The 22,714-nt window shown below is 41.1% G+C and overlaps 1 protein-coding gene across 4 annotated transcripts in view; it reads right to left on the reverse strand.

Annotated features, from left to right (window-relative positions):
- Nucleotides 1–22,714, reverse strand: part of LOC126484113 (cilia- and flagella-associated protein 91-like) — a 347,241-nt gene that overhangs the window by 213,710 nt on the left and 110,817 nt on the right. For all 4 annotated transcript variants that reach the window (XM_050107494.1, XM_050107492.1, XM_050107493.1 and 1 more), the window contains exons 7-9: nt 17,938–18,106; nt 1,666–1,848; nt 1,400–1,549 (exon numbers count right to left, since the gene is read on the reverse strand). In XM_050107494.1, coding sequence (XP_049963451.1) covers nt 1,400–1,549; nt 1,666–1,848; nt 17,938–18,106 — 502 coding nt within the window. The remainder of the gene's footprint in view (nt 1–1,399; nt 1,550–1,665; nt 1,849–17,937; nt 18,107–22,714) is intronic.

Below are 22,714 nucleotides of genomic sequence, written 5' to 3' on the forward strand. Positions count from 1 at the left end.
AAAAAGTTACATTTCAGAATGGACTATGGCCCTACAATGTGCAACAAAGACGAAGAATAAAAATGGAGTATTATGAAAACTGTTTATTCAAATTCTACCATTGCTACCTCTCCCTGCAGTGTGTCACTATTGCAGTGAGCCAAAGTGCTGTGAAAATGTGACCAGACGCCCAATTTATTAATTTACTTCAAAATCAATAAATCAATTTTAGCCTACAAGAGGGTGGTGATGGTCAGACTGTCCATCTCCTACTCCCACCTCCCTATGTCCATATCCTTGCCGCCCCCCCCCTCTCTCCCTGTCCACCTCCTTTTTGTCCCTCTCCCTGTTCATCTCTTCCTCCCCCCACACTCTCTCTCCCCATCTCCACCACCCCTCTCTCTCTCCACCTCCTCCTCTTCTCTCTCTTTGTCCATCTTCTCCTCCCACCTCCCTCTGTGTGTTACCTCCTTCACCCTTTCTCTGTCCAGTCCTCATCACCTCTCTCTCCACCCAACTCCTCTCTCCGACCATCTCCTCCTTCTCCCTCTCTCTGTCCATCTCGTCCTCCCACCTGCCTCTGTGCATTACCTCCTCCACCCTCTCTGTCCATGCCCTTCTCCCCCCCCCCCTCTCTTTCATTCTCTCTGTCCATCTCCTCCTCCTCCTCCTCTCTCTGTCCATCTTCTCCTTCCCCCCCCTCTCTGTCCATCTTCCTCTCCCTCTCTTTCCTCCATTTACACCCCTCCTCTCTCTCCTTTCATCCGGTCCCCTCCACTCTCTCTGTCAATCACCTCCACCACCCTTTCTCTGTCCACTTAGTAGCCCCTCAGTCTGTCCATCTCCTTCTCCCATTCTCCCTGTCCATCACCTCCCCTCCCCCCCCCCTCCCCACCCCTCTCTCTGTCCATCTCTCCCTTCTCTCTCTCTGTCAATTACCTCATCCACCCTTTCTTTATCCATCTTCTCCTCATCCCTCTCTATCCATCTCCTCCCACCAATTTATGACCAAGTCCTCCTCCCCCCTTTCTCCTCCCATCTCCTCGCCCCCCTCTCTTTCCATCTCCTTCTCCCCCTCTCTCTATCATTATATTTTCTCACTTCTGTTTGTCCATCTCCTCCTCTCCCCCCTATCTGCCAATCTCCTATGTCATGCCATTTCCACTTCCATCCTTGGCTCAATGGGAAATGGTCCTTACCCCCAAAGTACATCTTTCCAGAGAAACAGTGGTATCTGTACCCAGCTAGATAGCACACACACACACACACACACACACACACACACACACACACACACAAATTTTACACACACACACACACACACACACACAAATTTTTACTACATATATTTTCTGGTGGAACAAAAATACATACAGAAGTGTACAAATAATAATAAAACAGTATCTAATTACTGCAGTACCTTTTAAATCCTTATACAACTTTGCAAGAACTTCATCAGTCCATCTTGTTTCATGAATGCATAATTCACGACGTTTCCGTTTTAAAGCTGTAGCTTTGATAAAATCATATGTAGGAATCCATTTAGGCATTTTTTCAAGGATTTCAAGTCCTGTTCATATAAAATGAAGGCTTTTTTTACACAGAGAATTATGAATTAGTATTATTAAAAGCTTTCTAATATGCTGCATTCAAAAATAAATAAAAATAAATATTTAGCAACTTTACCTTTCATTTGTGATAGAAAATTACTCTGTATGGTTATTACTTCATGTCTTCTCTTTGGGTTTTCTCCATGTCTCATAAGGGGCCCATAAAATTCAGATGTCTTATCAGTATACTCATCTATGACATTTGGTTTACGGTACCTCATGCTCACTCCCTTATGTTTGTTCGTCAGTTTTCGAAGAGCTGATATAAAATACATAAATATAAAATAAGTATACAAATTATGAAATTATAAAAATATATTGAATAAATCCATCATAATCCAAAAAATAATAAAAAAATTTAATGTTTCTGCTCCACATTGTATGAAAAAATAAAAATTATGCAAGCAAACATCATATTTACATCCAAATCCACATTTATACTCAGCAAGCCACGTTATGGGTTGCGGGAAGAGTACTAAGTGCACTAATATCATTTATGCCTATGTTACTTCAGTCATAAGCAGTGTTTGTGAAGATTTTGTGTTGATAAGCCTATGAGTGAGTGCAAATTTCACTGATTTTGTGGTCAATGTAATTTTATGACATATATATATATATATATATATATATATATATATATATATATATATATATATATATATATATAAAAACAAAGATGATGTGACTTACCAAATGAAAGTGCTGGCAGGTCGACAGACACACAAACAAACACAAACATACACACAAAATTCTAGCTTTCGCAACCAACGGTTGCCTCGTCAGGAAAGAGGGAAGGAGAGGGAAAGATGAAAGGATTTGGGTTTTAAGGGAGAGGGGTAAGGAGTCATTCCAATCCCGGGAGCGGAAAGACTTACCTTAGGGGGAAAAAAGGACGGGTATACACTCGCACACACACACATATCCATCCACACATATGTGTGTGTGTGCGAGTGTATACCCGTCCTTTTTTCCCCCTAAGGTAAGTCTTTCCGCTCCCGGGATTGGAATGACTCCTTACCCTCTCCCTTAAAACCCAAATCCTTTCATCTTTCCCTCTCCTTCCCTCTTTCCTGACGAGGCAACCGTTGGTTGCGAAAGCTAGAATTTTGTGTGTATGTTTGTGTTTGTTTGTGTGTCTGTCGACCTGCCAGCACTTTCATTTGGTAAGTCACATCATCTTTGTTTTTAGATATATATTTCCTACGTGGAATGTTTCCCTCTATTATAACTATATATATATATATATATATATATATATATATATATATATATATATATATATATATATATATATATGCAGTAATATGTTTTTTGACTCTTCTTGATATATAAAATTTTTTTAATAGTAAGTTATCAATTCAATAATATGCTGTCCTGTAATGAAATGAATGGAATCAATGAGAATGATATCACTGGAATGTAAAGACATAAAAGGATATCAGCAAAATCCACTGAGACATGCTGAATCTGCAATAAAATGAATATGTTGTGACAAATGAAAATTTTTGCCATACCAGATATGAACCTTGATCTCTCAATTATCTCATTCAAATGCTTTAAGCATTAGCCTCTCTGAGAATTCCTCCAGGGATGACTTAAACATTTGAAAATCACTAATGTTTCCATATATTATGCATGAACATTACAATTAGATTTCTCTCACACTGTAAGTGTAAATAACACCCATGGGAAATGGATTTGGCAGGGCATTGTGCCTATCCTACAACTATTCTTATGCACTGGTTTCACGTGAAATTTCTTCAGATACCCGTCGCCAGACATTCAGTAATTATTACAGTTTACAATAATTTATTGCTATGTACCCACCTTCATAGCCAGGGTCACTAATGAATGCCTATGCAGTGGCATTCCAGTGGGAGGTAAGCACGTTCAAATCCCGATGGTGGATGGAATTTTCACTGCTAGTATTTGGTCAGCAAGGGGAAGAAAGATGATGATGAGCAAATCCTGACCATCAATCTTTGCAGCCATATCCTCAATTACATTCCAAACCTCTCCACAGTATCCTATGAAGTGAGGTCAAGTGACACTGATGATGGTGATCTATCAGTCATATGTGGACACTAAGCTCGGCAGCCCCTTGGTGCTGTTTGAAAGGAGTAGACTATGTGCTGACACTGGATTTCACAATGTTCCTTCATCATCATCATTGTCATTGTCCATAAAATCTTCAGGGTTTGTGAATGCATTGTCAATATGTAAACTGGAGAAACTTTACATACTGACACCGCAGTAACATACCATGAAGATGGCCACAGAAGCCTATATTTACATCATCATCATCATACATGACAAACATAGCACCTCAGTATACGTGCATCTGTTACACTCACCTACTCTCTACAAACACACATACGACACAAGTCTTACATATCGCAAAGAAAGGGATTAATGTGCATAGAAAAGAGACACCCCTTCTCTTAGGTGGCTGAACCAACACCGTGGCATATCCAATTGAACAATTCCATATGACATTTTCATCAGCAATTCCAATCATATGATTAAACAATAATGAGTGTTTCTACCTGTTCGGGGACAAAATGTTAAATTTATTTTTGTTAAGGATCAATTTCCAGGCCATGCACCAAAGATTAACCCTCTATATTTCACCCGCATTTTATTGCTAAGTTTTGGTGCTGTGACTTTCCTATGTAGAACAAAATAATCCAAAACACCTTCAAGGAGCTTTTAACTTTATTCACCTGCTTTTTGTTCTTGAACCATCATATTGTTATTGTCCTACTACCATGTTTATCTTCACTTATTATTCCTCACTTACTTTCATTTTATGCTTTTTTGTTTTATTCTAAATTTTCACTTTTGTCATTCCAGTTCATCAATCTTGTGCATGCTCTTTTACTATATGGATCAAACCAAGAGAGAGAAAGCTGCAGTAATCTTCTAAATTGTGAAAAAACTGAAGAAGTATCCTGAAAAAAGCTGTCAGATTTCTTGGTCTGACTTCCAGTAAATTACAAGATATTAAATCTGAGGGCAGAGAAAAAAAGGTGAGGCAAATAATAACGTAAAATGGAATGAATCATAATTTCCTGAGTAAGAAAGTATGGCACTCACTCAGCACCAGCAAGCAGGAAAATCTGTCAGTATGTCTGCAGGAGCTAGTCATCATGCTTTAAAACTCTTCATGGATATAGAAGAGTAATGAAATTCACCAAATTATATAAATGTGGCTCGCAGTATTACCATGTTTAATTCCATTATAAAAACCATGCAATTCAAGACTGACGAGACACAATATTTGCTCTGGAAGCCATGTCATGGAAGTAAAATTCATACACCAAATCAACTTTAGAACAGTGAGAAGCAGATATTATTGTTTATTCTCTTACCATCATAACCATTTTTCTGGTGTGGTAAAAGAAAAAGTTTTGCAATAAGTTATTGCTGCTTTTGTGGTCTTCAATCCAAAGACACAAGCCACTCCACCTTGGTAAGTTCTGTGGGTTAATTGGGCGAGGGGAGTAAGAAGTTAGTGTGACTATAAAGTGGAACTTGCAATAAGATAATAGTTAAAAGCTGGGCAAATATTTCACACACAATGAAGATTAAAAGTCGAACAGAATAAATATAAATTTCCATGTTCCTACCTTTTATTGTCAATAGTTTAGTGATCACCTCACTGAAAAAAAAGGCATTGGCTCTTCTTTTGATTAAGTAACTCTTATCTGTGACAGGCCTGAAATACTTAATGGTATAAAGTAGATCTGGGTATCACGCAACACACTGTCAAAGAACAGATGCAGACTTGCTGTGTCAATAATTTGATGGCGACCTGCCCCTCACCATGCATTCCTGTAATTTTTTTCTCATCTTTTATTTGCTCTTGGAAAGGAGAAGGAGGGCCGTTGTAGAAATGAGTTCTTTTGAGCCACAGCAGTCAAGCTGGCAAGGGGGCAGTTGTATCCCAATTCGGAAAAATAATTTATCATAGGCATTATATTTTTGAAGTATAGCACTTGTGCCCGTATATGATGAGTTTCTGCCCCACAATATTAGAAAGCTGTATAGAATATGCCTAAAACCTATCACCCAGCAGGTCTGAACATCCTTTAATAAATTCTGCTGTTGTCTGCCTCCTTTCCTTACCTCCTCCCTCCTTGACCACCCCTTTTTTCTGCAAATGTTTTCCCACTCCTCTTATCTTCCTCATTTACATCTCTGTCTTATATTTAGCTATTTTCCTTGTTGTCTTTTCTTGTACTATATATTTCTAGCTTTAATCTGCCATTCAGTTAACTTCAACTTCTCTAACATTTTCTTCTTTTTCTCTCACTTATCTTCCAAGATATTCTGTTGTAAGCCTTTCATTGTACATTTCCCTCATCTCATTTTCAATATCATCACCCTTTTTGCAAACTCCTGGGTGATTTTTAATTTAATTCCTGAATAGTCATGTTTAACTTTACCTACCAAATCAACCAGTCTCTAATACTTAAAGATAGTATTTATGAAATCTTTATTCTTATCTAACTTTTTTCTATGACTTTCATTTCAGAAATCCTTTTCTTTGCACATATTTTTAGGAACAAAAGTAAATGCAATTAGTCTCATACATTTATTAGAATAAAATGAATCATTAGTTCCCAAGTCTACATCTACATCCCACCATGGTGTGCATGGCAGAGGTTTTGTCCCATTGTACCAGTTATCAGGATTTCTTCCTGTCCCATTTATGTATGAAGCACAAGAAGAATGATTGAATGCCTCTATGCGTGCAGCAATTTTCTAATCTTATCCTCATGATCCCTATGTGCGTCATACATATGGGGTTGATGTATATTCCTAGAGACATCATTTAAAACCAGTTCTTGAAACTTTGCTAACAGACTTTTGCAGTATAGTTTACATCTATCTTCAAGAGTCTTCCAGTTCAGTTCCTTCAGCATCTCCATGACACTTTCCCACAGATCAAACAAACCTGTGACCATTTGTGCTGCTCTTCTCCGTATACATTCAATATCCCATGTTAATCCTACACTCCTGGAAATTGAAATAAGAACACCGTGAATTCATTGTCCCAGGAAGGGGAAACTTTATTGACACATTCCTGGGGTCAGATACATCACATGATCACACTGACAGAACCACAGGCACATAGACACAGGCAACAGAGCATGCACAATGTCGGCACTAGTACAGTGTATATCCACCTTTCGCAGCAATGCAGGCTGCTATTCTCCCATGGAGATGATCATAGAGATGCTGGATGTAGTCCTGTGGAACGGCTTGCCATGCCATTTCCACCTGGCGCCTCAGTTGGACCAGCGTTTGTGCTGGACGTGCAGACAGCGTGAGACGACGCTTCATCCAGTCCCAAACATGCTCAATGGGGGACAGATCCGGAGATCTTGCTGGCCAGGGTAGTTGACTTACACCTTCTAGAGCACGTTGGGTGGCACGGGATACATTCGGACGTGCATTGTCCTGTTGGAACAGCAAGTTCCCTTGCCGGTCTAGGAATGGTAGAACGATGGGTTCGATGACGGTTTGGATGTACCGTGCACTATTCAGTGTCCCCTCGACGATCACCAGTGGTGTACGGCCAGTGTAGGAGATCGCTCCCCACACCATGATGCCGGGTGTTGGCCCTGTGTGCCTCGGTCGTATGCAGTCCTGATTGTGGCGCTCACCTGCACGGCGCCAAACACGCATACGACCATCATTGGCACCAAGGCAGAAGCGACTCTCATCGCTGAAGACGACATGTCTCCATTCGTCCCTCCATTCCCGCCTGTCGCGACACCACTGGAGGCGGGCTGCACGATGTTGGGGCGTGAGCGGAAGACGGCCTAACGGTGTGCGGGACCGTAGCCCAGCTTCATGGAGACGGTTGCGAATGGTCCTCGCGGATACCCCAGGAGCAACAGTGTCCCTAATTTGCTGGGAAGTGGTGGTGCGGTCCCCTACGGCACTGCATAGGATCCTACGGTCTTGGCGTGCATCCGTGCGTTGCTGCGGTCCGGTCCCAGGTCGACGGGCACGTGCACCTTCCGCCGACCACTGGCGACAACATCGATGCACTGTGGAGACCTCACGCCCCATGTGTTGAGCAATTCGTCGGTACGTCCACCCGGCCTCCCGCATGCCCACTATACGCCCTCGCTCAAAGTCCGTCAACTGCACATACGGTTCACGTCCACGCTGTCGCGGCATGCTACCAGTGTTAAAGACTGCGATGGAGCTCCGTATGCCACGGCAAACTGGCTGACACTGACGGCGGCGGTGCACAAATGCTGCGCAGCTAGCGCCATTCGATGGCCAACACCGCGGTTCCTGGTGTGTCCGCTGTGCCGTGCGTGTGATCATTGCTTGTACAGCCCTCTCGCAGTGTCCGGAGCAAGTATGGTGGGTCTGACACACCGGTGTCAATGTGTTCTTTTTTCCATTTCCAGGAGTGTATCTGGTATGGGTCCCACACACTTGAGCAATATTCTAAAATGGGTCTCACGAGTGATTTGTAAGCAATCTCTTTTGTGAACTTTTGCACTACACCAGTATTCTACCGATAAGTCGAAGTCTGCCACCTGCTATACCCATGCCTGAACCTATGTGATTATTCCATTTCATAGCCCTACAAAGTGTTACACCCAGGTATTTGTATGAGTAGGCTGATTCCCACAGCAATGTTTTTTTCAATTTCATGAAATGCAAAATATTACATTTCTGAACATTTAGAGCAAGTTGCCAATTGCTGCACCATGCTGAAATCTTACAAAGTCTGACTGAATATTTATGCAGCTTCTTTCAGGTAGTACTTCACTAAAGATAACTGCAACTCTGCAAAAAGCCTGATTTTACTATTAATATTGCCTGCAAGGTCATTAATATACAATATGAACAGCACGGGTCCCAAAGCACTTCCCTGGGGCACACTCGAAGTTACTTGTTCATCTGATGATGACACTCCATCCGAGATAACGTGCTGTGTCCTCCCTACCAAACAGTCTTCAGTCCTGTCACAAGTTTCATTTCACACCCCATATGATCGTACTTTTGCCAAAAAGCATAGGTGTGGTACTGAGTCAAATGCAATTTGGAAATCAAGCAATACTGCATCTATCTGGTTGGCTTGATCCAAAGCTTACAGTACGTCACATGAGAAAAATTGAGTTGGATTTCACATGATTGATGTTTTCAAAATGCATGCTGATTGGCATTGAGGAGGTCATTCTCTCCAAGATACCTCATTATGTTTGAGCTCACAATATGTTCAAAGATTCTACAATGAATTGATTTTGAGGATATTTGACGGTAGTTCTGTGGATCACTTGTACTACCCTTCTTGTAGACGGGCGTTGCCTGTGCCTTTCTACCAAGAACTGGGCACAGTTTTTTGTTTGAGGGATTTACGATACATTATAGTTACAAGAGGGGCTAACTCAGTCAAAATTTCAGTAGCAATCTGATAGAGATTCCATCAGGCCCTAGAGCTTTGTTCAGTTTTAACAATTTCAGCTGTTTCTCTACACCACTGACACTAATACTTATTTCATTCATCTTATCAGTGGTGCAAGGATTAAATTGGGGCAATTTTCTTGGGTTTTAGTTTGTAAAGTAACATTTGAAAATGGAGATATGCATTTCAACTTTTGCTTTGCTACCCTTAATTTCAGTTCTTGACTCATTTGCTAGGGACAAGACTCAAATTTTGGGGCCACTAACAGCCTTTACATACGACCAAAATTTCTTTGGAGCCTGTGAAAGCTCACTTGACAATATTCTGCTACAGTAGTCATTGAAGACAACATGGATTGCTCTCTTAACAGATAGCCAAACATGTTTCATTCAGTGTCTCTCTACCTATAGCTATACACTTTATTTCTTTACAGTGACTGTATACCATGGAGGTTCCCTCCTATTATGAACTGTTCTGCTGGGTACATAACTATACAGTGCAAGATCAACTACTCTTTTAAACTGAGCCCTGTCCTGAAAGTTTCAAGTTCCTCACTGAGATATGACACTAATGATTTTTTATCTAGTTTACTGAACATACATATCTTTCTGCTTGTCTTAGTTGTCCTTTGTATTTTGGTAATCATTTTTGCTGCAACTGCATCACGATCACTGATACCAGTTTCAAAGTTGACATCCTCAATGAGGTCAGGTCTATTTGTTTCCATTAGATGCAGTATATTTCCGTTATGAGTGAGGTTCCTAATTATCTGTTATAGATAGTTTTCCCCGTGTGGAGTTTGCTGGTCTCCCATCGGGCGCCTCCCCAGGTGGCGGATAGGGGAATGCTCACCAGATATGGTGGGTACCGGGGAAATAAAATACCCGGGGTGGACCAAAACTAGCAACTGCTGCCTTGTAGTATGATATTGGCTTATCAAAGGCTAAAGGAAGAAAACCTTGAGTAAAAATTACCTGGTCCTCCAGGTTGGGGGTTGTGCAGTGGGCCAGCTCCTCACTCACATAAAAACATAAAAATGCTAAAAAACCTAATAATATGCCTCGGAAAAATTGGAACTTTGGACGACGAACTGGCAATGAGAAACGGAAAATTATGTTTGGATGCTGGAATGTGCAAGGTATTTCCACTAAAATAAATTTACTCCCCGCAGAACTTGACATGTTCAACATGGATGTTGTCGTAATCTCTGAAACAAAGAAGAAAGGCCAAGGAGAAGAAGAACTGGATAATTATGTACATATCTGGAGTGGGGTATCAAAAGCAGTAAGAGCCAAAGCAGGAGTCTCCATTATGATAAAAAAATCATGGAAAGAAAGAATCACAAATTGGACATTCATCAATCAACGTATAATAACTGTTGAAATGACATTATTTGCTAGGGAAGTTGTGATTATTGGCGTATATGCACCCACGAACGACACAAAAGATAAGGAGAAAGATACATTTTGGGACACCCTCAGGGAGACTATTGAAAAAATCCCAAGAAGAAAGGAACTGATTATCATGGGAGATCTGAATGGAAGGGTAGGAATTAGAGAATCTTGTAGAATAGTAGGAAAACATGGAGAGGACGAATATAATGACAATGGAGAACGATTGATTGCAATTTGTGAACAATTTGATCTAAAAATTACCAACACATTTTTCAAACATAAGGACATTCATAAATATACTTGGCAACAGAACACCAAAGAACTTTGTTCTATAATAGATTATATTATCATTAGGCAAACAAGTAGTTTCAAGGCAGTAGAGGTCAGATCTTATAGAGGAGCCCAGTGTGGATCAGACCACTATCTAGTTAAAATCAAGTCTTTCTAGCCATGGAAGAATGCAAGGAGTGATACAAGTAACATAAATAAAACGAACCAGACTGAGAAAGATGAAAATTTACCTTTTAATATTGACAGCCTACAAGACGAAAGTATCAGAACACTCTTTGCGGCCAGGATGGAAAGGAAACTGGTTGAATCATTTGAAGCAAGTACAGAGGAAATATATGACTACATAAAAGCTAATGTGAAAATCATAGCAACAGAGGTGTTGGGTAAAAAAGATAGCAACCACAACCTTGCAGCAGAGTGGTGGTCAGAGGAACTAGAGGTCTTCATTAGAGAAAAACGAAATGCGTTCCTTCAGTGGTTGAATGATAAATCAGAAGAAACAAGGTCAATATACAAGGAAAAGAAGAATGAAGTGACGAAAAAAATAAGGATGGCAAAAAATGAAGCATGGGAAAGAACATGTGCCAAGGTGAATAGCAAATTAGGATTCGGGAGAGCAAAAGAAGCATGGTAAGTATTGAATGGGCTTCGACAGGATACAAAAAGCAAAACTAATCTCCAACTGATAACACAAAAGGAATGGGAAGAGTATTTCCAAAAATTATTAAATGAGGACAGAGGAGAATATCTAGAAGAAGGAACAGGGGAAGATAAAGGACATGAAGATGATGAGATCCATATTTTAGAAAGTGAAGTACTTCAGGCGTTGAGAACAGGAAAGAATGGTAAATCACCGGGACCAGGCAATATCAATCTGGAGTGTCTGAAATATGGTGGTGACAAAATTGTGAAACTGATAACACAGCTCTTCAACAAAATGATACATGGAGATTCAATACCCAACGAAATGAAGCTAGGTTACATTAATACAATATTTAAGAAAGGGGATCGCAAAATTTGTTCAAACTATCGAGGAATTTGTGTTACAAACACATTAATGAAAATTTTTGCGAAAGTAATTAAAAACAAACTGGAAAAAAATTTTAGAACCCAAGAAGAACAATGTGGATTCACAGCTGGGAGATCATATTTTCACATTATGACAGATTTTGGAGAAACATAGGGAAAAATCAAAAAGTATAGGATTAATTTTCATAGATCTAGAAAAAGCATATGATACTGTTCCAAGAAAATTACTTTGGAGAGCACTACATATGGCAAACATAAACCCTTCCTTGATTAAAATAATACAACAGATGTATAAAGATAACATTTGCCAAGTGAAAGTTGGTAATAAACTTTCACAGAAATTTAGAACAAGCAAAGGCCTTTTACAGGGCTGTCCCTTATCACCATCATTATTTAAAATCTATATAGATATTAGCCTTAGAACATGGTCTCGTAAATGTAATAGTATGGGATTAGAAATAAGAGATGGAGTTTACCTACATCATTTATTATCTGCTGATGATCAAGTAGTCGTAGCACAAGATGGGGAGGATGCTAACTATATGTGCAATCAACTAGCAGTAGCATACAAAACTTGGGGTTTGAAGATTAATTACCAAAAAACAGAATACTTGACTAATGATTCAGATGAGCTATACATTGAAGGAAAGAAAATCAAAAAGATAAACACTTTCTGTTATTTGGGATCCATTTTAGAAATCGAGGGAAAATCAGAGTCAGAAATCAATAAAAGAATTAGTAGCGGACGGAGGGTCATTGGGATGCTTAACTCAGTCTTATGGAGCAGGAATGTAATGAGCAGAACTAAAAAATTAATATACAAATCCATATTAAGAGTGTGGTTCTGTATGGAACGGAGACCTGGACAATTAACATGAAGCACATTAAAAAATTACAAGCTCTAGAGATGGACTTTTGGAGAAGATCGGCAAGAATCTCCTGGAAAGAAAAGATAAGGAACACCGAAGTAATAAGGAGAATGGAAATAAAAGAAAGAATATATGACGTAATGGATAGGAAGAAATTACAGTGGTACAGGCATGTACGACGAATGGAGGAAGCCAGAATACCAAAATTGATACTGGAGTGGGAACCGGAGGGGAGAAGAAGAAGAGGACGACCTGTGACCACCTGGCTCCAAAATGTACAGCACACAATGAGGAGAATGGGCGCAGAGGAAGAGGACACGCAAGATCGAAACACCTGGAGAAATATTTTGAGAGTATAGTTTAAGAATGTTTATTGTTTGTATTGTCATTTCCAGGTAAATTATTATGTTGGAGATAAGCCTCTGTAATGAGGAAAAGCTCAAAATAATAATAATAAAAGATAGTTTTCAGAGAAGGCATTTAGTAAAGTTTCACAGGATGTCTTATAATGGTCATCACAGGGTGTATACATGGACAAGGAAAAAAAATTCCCAGATTTTCCTGGATCTCCCGGTTAAAAATACACTATCTCCCGGGTGAAAATATACTTTTTCCATGTTAAGTGAAAGTATATTTTCCCTCGGAACTGTAAAACTTATGAATCATTTGAATGGTTATGGTTTCCTACAGTGGCTTAGGATTTCCCGGCACTTTAGAAAATGAAACCGGGGAAAAATAACACGTTTTGGAAAGTTCTTTGATGTGCAGCAACATGTATGCTGGATATTTTCATATTACGAAAGTATAAATTCGCATTCCACCAAACACAGCATGTTACTCTCCGAAGCATTGAAATCGAGATTACAATGCGCTTTTGTAACCTAGTCATAGCTCATGTCATGTGATCTCGCCAGCCGTTGACAGCTGATATTCAGAGCATAGGACACGTGATGTAGTCAGCCAATAGCAACATCATTGTTAAGTAGTGTGAACACACAAATAGGGTAAGTAAGTATACATAGTGCACCTACAAGAAAAGAAAAGCTTTCAGATATAGTATTGGTCTCTTAAGATTAGTAAGCTGCAACATAAGCTAAGCTTTCACATATAATGTTGGTCTTTTTTGCGCATTTTATGCTTTAAGATACATCACACAAATGTGCCATTCTCGCACATAGTTCATCTTGCGTAACAGGAAATTTACTTTGAAAATAACGCTTTTCAAACCACAATTTGCAATTTTTCCCAAAATCTGTTAGAAGTAGATTTGTTCCAGCAGTTGCGAGAGAGTGGCAGATAAGAGGCGTCACCACACTTGCGCGACGACATAGGAAGCCCGTATGTGTAAAACATTAAAAGATATTACATTATGTCATAAAATAAACAAGACATCAGAGGATACTCCAAGAGTATACCATACTGAAATGAATAATTCGGCTTAAGGTACACATTCATATGTCCAGATTGCCAACGAAGTAGGCCTCAACTTGATGCTCTTCAGTGTGGTTTTCGGCATGTTAAATTTTCTTGGAGTACCAGTACTGTATTTTCTCATGTTGAGTTCTTTATTATGGCATAATGCCATACGTGCTAGAAGATGTAAACGTGCATTTGAAATGCAGGGAACAGTTGAAACTAACCAGACATATGTCTGCCTGTGTCTGTATATGTGCGGATGGATATGTGTGTGTGTGTGAGTGTATACCTGCCCTTTTTTCCCCTTAAGGTAAGTCTTTCCGCTCCCGAGATTGGAATGACTCCTTACCCTCTCCCTTAAAACCCACATCCTTTCGCCTTTCCCTCCCCTTCCCTCTTTCCTGATGAAGGAACCTTGGGTTGCGAAAGCTTGAAATTTGTGTGTGTATATGTTATGTGGACATGTGTCCGGAAACGCTTACTTTCCATGTTAGAGCTCATTTTATTACTTCTCTGCAAATCACATTAATCATGGAATGGAAACGCACAGCAACAGAACGTACCAGCATGACTTCAAACACTTTGTTACAGAAAATGTTCAAAATGTCCTCCGTTAGTGAGGATACATGCATCCACCCTCCGTCGCATGGAATCCCTGATGCGCTGATGCAGCCCTGGAGAATGGCGTATTGTATCACAGCCGTCCACAATACGAGCACGAAGAGTCTCTACATTTGGTACCGTCGTTGCGTAGACAAGAGCTTTAAAATGCCCCCATAAATGAAAGTCAAGAGGGTTGAGGCCAGGAGAGCAGAACATTTGAACTGAAATGAGGATTGACACATTGTTGGATGAACCATTCGCAGAAGTGTACCTGTGGAGGCCAATCAGCTGCTGATAGCGCCTGCACACGCTGTACATGGTACGGAAACAACTGGGTCTCCCATAGCACTCTCCATACAGTGAAGTGGTCAACGGTACCTCGTACAGTAGCAACTTCTCTGACGCTGACATTAGGGTTATCGTCAACTGCACGAAGAATTGCCTCGTCCATTGCAGGTGTCCTCGTCGTTCTGGGTCTTCCCCAGTCGCGAGTCATAGGCTGGATGTTCCATGCTCCCTAAGATGCCGATCAATTGCTTCGTACGTCTTCCAGTCGGGACACCTTCATTCTGGAAATCTTCCTCAATAAAAATGTACCGCGCCACGGCTATTGCCCCGTGCTAATCCATACATCAAATGGGCATCTGCCAACTCCGCATTTGCAAACATTGCACTGACTGCAAAACCACGTTCGTGATGAACACTAACCTGTTGATTCTACGTACTAATGTTCTTGATGCTTGTACTGTAGAGTAATGAGTCGCATGTCAACACAAGCACCAAAGTCAACATTACCTTCCTTCAATTGGGCCAACTGGCAGTGAATCGAAAAATGAGGTGACTTACCGAACAAAAGCGTTGGCAGGTCGATAGACACACAAACAAACACAAACATACACACAAAATTCAAGCTTTCGCAACAAACTGTTGCCTCATCAGGAAAGAGGGAAGGAGAGGGGAAGACGAAAGGAAGTGGGTTTTAAGGGAGAGGGTAAGGAGTCATTCCAATCCCGGGAGCGGAAAGACTTACCTTAGGGGGAAAAAAGGACAGGTATACACTCGCACACACACACACACACACACACACACACACACATATCCATCTGCACATACACAGACAGAAGCAGACATTTGTAAAGGCAAAGAGTTTGGGCAGAGATGTCAGTCGAGGCGGAAGTACAGAGGCAAAGATTTGTTGAATGACAGGTGAGGTATGAACGGCGGCAACTTGAAATTAGTGGAGGTTGAGGCCTGGTGGGTAACGAGAAGAGGGGATATACTGAAGGGCAAGTTCCCATCTCTGGAGTTCTGACAGGTTGGTGTTAGTGGGAAGTATCCAGATCACCCAGACGGTGTAACACTGTGCCAAGATGTGCTGGCCATGCACCATGGCATGTTTAGCAACAGGGTGATCCTCATTACCAACAAACACTGTCTGCCTGTATCCATTCATGCGAATGGACAGTCTGTTGCTGGTCATTCCCACATAGAAAGCTTCACAGTGTAGGCAGGTCAGTTGGTAAATCACGTGGGTGCTTTCACACGAGGCTCTGCCTTTGATCGTGTACACCTTCTGGGTCACAGGACTGGAGTAGGTGGTGGTGGGAGGGTGCATGGGACAGGTTTTACACCGAGGCAGTTACAAGGGTAGGAGCCAGAGGGTAGGGAAGGTGGTTTAGAGATTTCATAAGGATGAACCAAGAGGTTACGAAGGTTAGGTGGACGGCAGAAAGACACTCTTCGTGGAGTGGGGAGGATTTCATGAAGGATGGATCTCATTTCAGGGCAGGATTTGAGGAAGTGGTGTCCCTGCTGGAGAGCCACATTCAGAGTCTGATCCAGCCCAGAAAGTATCCTGTTACAAGAGGGGCACTTTTGGGGTTCTTCTGTAGCAGGTTCTGGGTTTGAGGGGATGAGGAAGGGGCTCTGGTAATTTGCTTCTGTACCAGGTCGGGAGGGTAGTTGCGGGATGCGAAAGCTGTTTTCAGGTTGTTGGTGTAATGGTTCAGGGATTCCGGACTGGAGCAGATTTGTTTGCAACGAAGACCTAAGCTGTAGGGAAGGGACCGTTTGATGTGGAATGGGTGGCAGCTGTCATAATGGAGGTGTTGTTGCTTGTTGGTGGGTTTGATGTGGACGGACGTGTGAAGCTGGCCATTGGACAGATGGAGGTCAACGTCAAAGAAAGTGGCATGGGATTTGGAGTAGGACCAGGTGAACCTGATGGAACCAAAGGAGTTGAGGTTGGAGAGGAAATTCTGGAGTTCTTCTTCACTGTGAGTCCAAATCATGAAGATGTCATCAATAAATCTGCACCAAACTTTGAGGCTTCCTCTAAGCGACCCATAAATAGGTTGGCGTACGAGGGGGCCATCCTGCTGAAGCAACCATTGGTTGCGAAATCTTGAATTTTGTGTGTATGTTTGTGTTTGTTTGTGTGTCTATCATCATGCCAGCACTTTCGTTTGGTAAGTCACATCATCTTTGTTTTTAGATATATTTTTCCCACGTGGAATGTTTCCCTCTAATATATATAGACATGTCTGCTTGTGTCTGTGTATGTGCGGATGGATATGTGTGTGTGTGCGAGTGTATACCTATCCTTTTTTCCCCCTAAGGTAAGTCTTTCCGCTCCCGGGATTGGAATGACTCCTTACCCTCTCCCTTAAAACCCACATCCTTTCATCTTTTCCTCTCCTTCCCTCTTTCCTGATGAAGCAACCGTTTGTTGCGAAAGCTTGAATTTTGTGTGTATGCTTGTGTTTGTTTGTGTGACTATCGACCTGCCAGCACTTTCGTTTGGTAAGTCACATCATCAGCTGAAGAAATGAATTAAAAATTGTTCCATGGCCAGGACCTTAACACAGGTCTCCTTGCTTATTAGGCAGATGTGCTAGCCATTACAGCACCTAAACGTTATAGCTAACACAGTTGCATGAAGTACCCTTTTCCAATGCCCTCCCTAACACAAACTTCAGTTCATGTCTTCAGCTTATTTTCTCCTTCTCCAGCTTCTATCATTATCGCAGATATAGATGAGACTCAAATGTCACAAGGAAAATTTAATTATATCAGATCTAAAGATCACCTACGCCTGAGGTACAGGCAGGATTTCACCATTATGTCCACTGCTAGGGTGCAATTCGAATACTGGAGAACCTCGGCAATAGTGATGACTTAATTCCAATAAAACAAGAAACAGGGCAAGAAACCAGAAAACTATCATAATAACTGTGAAAATGTCATGACTAAGTTATCATATTTACAACACACAGTAGTAAGATAGTATGACAGAAATTTGTGCTCACCTCTGTTTGTTTCAATATTTATTTTGGTTGTCTTAATTTCCTTCTCCTTTTCCTTTAATCTTCTAAGTCTCTCTAATCTGTCAGCCATTTTAGTGGACAAAATTTTCTGAACTTCATCGAGATGGTGTTTTGCTAAGTCGAGACGCATTTGGTGAATTGTCTCTATTTCCTATTCAAACAACATGTAGAGAATACAATACCAATAATCATTAGTCATGCTAGCTTTCAATTTCTATTTGATGTGTTATATTTTCTTCTGCATCAGCAGATATTTTTCTGCTAAAGGCATTATGCATAATAGTTTTAATGATCATAAGAAAACTGCATACTGAGAAGAACTACTTTTAATAGGCAAAACAGATGAAGAATGGCCAATATAATTGCATGGAGCATCTGGTTTTTATAATTCATTCAGAAATAGTAACCACTTGAGTGTCACTCTGGAATTTGTGTAACAGTAATGTTGACTTTTGCTTTATTGGAAAAGTTAATTCATCATTTTACAAAAAAATTAGCTACACATCTTCTCAAAGCTCTCTCCTTTAAGTTACATCCAGTACACTGACACTGGAAAGATAACTGAGATTTGCAAGTGCCACTAAGTATAATATTGTAGTGCTTAAAAGCTGCTGTAGAAGTAATAGCTAATGAGAAGTTTTAGTTTTAATACATACATAGTACTGTTGTATATTTTATAAAGAGCTACTCATAAAGAGAGTAATTATGAGCTTTATATCAATTAAAAATATACAAATAACAGACTGCACAACTATATTGTGCTAAAATGGTTGTGCACTTTATACTTGTGTAGAGAATGCAGCTTGACCTAATCTTAATTTCTGCTGTACTGCCAGCATCAAGCATCATCTTTTGTTGAAAGATAATAATTAACAAAACATTCAGCTAACTTAATGACATTTATACATTGCATATTCCATAAGTATAAGCCAGTCATTTTAGATTAAATCAACAACAATGAGTCATTTCCAAAAACCTATCTGGTGCCCTCTTCTACCATTCTGACCAGGCTCCACCCCGATGCCTGTATAAATTGGTTTGAAGAGTGGAACCCACCACTAAATCATCTGCCTTGGCTAAAAGAACATCACGATGGATAAGTGTTAAAAATTGCTGTAGAGTACTGATATATATCAACAGTTTGATGACTGCCTACACTTTTTGTCACGTTGGACACTGTGAAGCAACCAGCATGAACTGAGATGTGGCTAGCCTTAGGGGCTGTAGTTGTGCTTAGTGCTCCATGATTATGGAGAAAGGGCAGTTGATTTTAAAACGCAAACCTAATCTGGCAATAGCACAGGCTGAAATAGAGCAGCTAAGAGGCTCAGTTGGCAACAGGATCGTACAGGATGTGTGACATTCTCGGAGTATTTTAAAGTTCACAACAATGTTTTATTCTGAAATGTTTTTCATATGCCTTTCAACCAAGTTACTGGTGTGAGTTCCTACATGCCTGCTAGAACCAAAGCACCAGCATCATGCCACCATTCCCAGTGCTCTGCTGAATAAACCAATTTCATGCAACTGAGGCAGCCAATAGGAAGCATGAGAAAGGAATCACATGGTGCTGCTGGCCAAATCTTAGAGGGCAGAGCACATTGTAATCTCTCTTGGTTTCCAGGTTTTCAACAGAGCACACGGTCTCCTGCAATCTGTCGCTCTGTGCTTCTGGAGCAGACACCAGCTAAATCAGCCGTGAACCAACTTCTCACCCTCCTCCTATTTCAGCTATCACCCAGACTGGCAGGACGACTTATATCCCAGCATGGATGAGCCCTTCTGTACTGTGAGTACCAAGAATATACCAGAATTTAGTTTATTCAACTCCTTCATTTAAAAAAATTCCTTTCTAATGCCCTCTACTCACATTCTGACCAGGCTCCAGCCCAAAACCTGTACAAATTGGTTTGAGAGGTGAGGTCCCTCACTGTTCAGTCTGAACGGAGGCCTATAAATTTTGTTTCATGTTTGATGCTGTGTGGTTGGTGAGAAGTTCAAGCAACACAGTGCTGCTGTTGTTATATGGCAGGTGCTGTCGAGCAGCAGCTGGGAGCGTGATGCATTTACATATTCTCTCATTCCCTCACTGCTGTGGGCAAAGCCTGCAGCAAACTGCCTGCCCGCCAGCCTGGCTTGAGAGTCACATCATGAGTCCGTCATGCCACCCAGTGATGCGAGAAGCTGTCCAAGTGTGCATTGTGGGTCAGCCAGCACTGCCAAAGACCCTCTTGTCACCATATGCCAATGCTGAGTGCCACTTTGAAAGCGGTCTACTTGTACATGGCGAGCTACGTTATGAGTTTGTGCAGCTCCTGTGGCCTTGCCAACAGTTGCCGTGATGGGCCAAGTACAAGAGTGCACTATAAGCAACTATCACACTGTTCACCTGCCACTGTCACCCTCCTACCACTTCTGACGCCTGGCCTGCCAGCCAAGCTGATGGCCAAGATGACACACTGTCACCTTGCTGTTTGTTGCCGCCATGTCGTGCAGCCCATTTGCTGCCTACCCTCTGAGCAGTCCACCTGTTGTTGCACCACCTAAGGGTTGTGGCTTCAACCCTGGGGTGCCTCTACCTCAAAGCCATTGCTGCCAGTTGCAGCCAGGCCAACGCTGCTGACATGTGGGTGCCTAGTGCCTGCAGTCCCAGCTGTCCACATGTGCACTGTTGGTGCCGCCCATCACATGTGGCATCACATAGTGTCTTGATAAGTACATCTGAACATTTTGGCTATTGAGAGCAAATATTGACTAGGAAGATGTTGATCTGCATCTACATCTACATTTATACTCCGCAAGCCACCCAACGGTGTGTGGCGGAGGGCACTTTACATGCCACTGTCATTACCTCCCTTTCCTGTTCCAGTTGCGCGTAGTTCGCGGGAAGAACAACTGCCGGAAAGCCTCCATGCACGCTCGAATCTCTCTAATTTTACATTCGTGATCTCCTTGGGAGGTATAAGTAGGGGGAAGCAATATATTCGATACCTCATCCAGAAACGCACCCTCTTGAAACCTGGACAGCAAGGTACACTGCGTTGCAGAGCACCTGTCTTGCAGAGTCTGCCACTTGAGTTTGCTAAACATCTCCGTAACGCTATCATGTTTACCAAATAACCCTGTGACGAAACGTGCCACTCTTCTTTGGATCTTCTCTATCTCCTCTGTCAACCTGATCTGGTACGGATCCCACACTGATGAGCAGTACTCAAGTATAGGTCAAACGAGTGTTTTGTAAGCCACCTCCTTTGTTGATGGACTACATTATCTAAGGACTCTCCCAATGAATCTCAACCTGGTACCTGCCTTACCAACAATTAATTTTATATGATCATTCCACTTCAAATCATTCCGCACACATACTCCCAGATATTTTACAGAAGTAACTGCTAACAGTGTTTGTTCCGCTATCATATAATCATACAACAAAGGGTCCTTCTTTCTATGTATTTGCAATACATTACATTTGTCTTTGTTAAGGGTCAGTTGCCACTCCCTGCAGAAAGTGCCTATCCGCTGCAGATCTTCCTGCATTTTGCTACAATTTTCTAATGCTGCAACTTCTCTGTATACTACAGCATCATTCGCAAAAAGACGCATGGAACTTCCGACACTATCTACTAGGTCATTTATATATATTGTGAAAAGCAATGGTCCCATAATACTCCTTGTGGCACGCCAGAGGTTACTTTAATGTCTGTAGACGTCTCTCCATTGAGAACAACACGCTGTGTTCTGTTTGCTAAAAACTCTTCAATCCAGCCACACAGCTGGTCTGATATTCCGTAGGCTCTTACTTTGTTTATCAGGCGACAGAGCGGAACTGTATCGAACGCCTTCCGGAAGTCAAGGACACAGGGTGTCATACTTCTAAAACTCTGAACTGAGAAGCCTCACTTGAAAATGTTTTTCTGGACTTACAATTTAGTTTTGAATGGCCAATATTCAAGGGTATCTTTCATCACTGTGCTTAATTGCAATTTTTACAGATGGTTCAGATATGAAGATGAACATAGTAGCAGCAATGATAAGATAAGTGTGAAGTTTATTTATTTCAGCTACTGGGTAGCACTGGTGTCGGTATTGCAAGAAGAAAACAGACTGGCACTTAACTTTGTTTTACTCGATTAAAAGACTGTGTATTCTGTGATGGTGTCACTTGATGTCACTAGAGGAGTTTTAATTTTATAAGCAGGACATTCATTTTGTATTCTTGAGGCTATCACAGTTATGAAGATGAAGAATAAAAATGGAGGCACTGTCTACAGGTGGCATAATATGTAGATGTACACTATCACTCATTAATTTCAATACAGCCTGGTATTTCAGATTTACAACACAAATCAAATGTTATTTCTCACAAAATATAATTATATTAACTTCCACATACATAATACAATCACGGTCATTATATTTTACTTTCATCAAGGTATCCATCTCTGGATTTAATGACTGCCTCACAAACTCGAGGCATGCAGTCAATCAGTTTTCGTAGATATCACGAATCTATATGATTCTACACATTCTTAACAATATTCCAGAGATGTTCCTTGCTGGATATATTAACTTCCCTGATAAGTCAGTCCACTTCATCCCAGACCATTTAATGGGATTACAATCAGGGCTTTGGGCTGGCCATACCACATCATTAAGCACTTTTTGTTTTTCCTTTGACGCAATATAGTTCGTACGGTATGCCAACCTATGTTTTGGGTCATTATCCTGTTGTACAGTGAACCCTTTCTCTATTAAGCAC

This window comes from Schistocerca serialis, chromosome 6, assembly GCF_023864345.2.
Source record: "Schistocerca serialis cubense isolate TAMUIC-IGC-003099 chromosome 6, iqSchSeri2.2, whole genome shotgun sequence".
NCBI classification, from domain to species: domain Eukaryota; kingdom Metazoa; phylum Arthropoda; class Insecta; order Orthoptera; family Acrididae; genus Schistocerca; species Schistocerca serialis.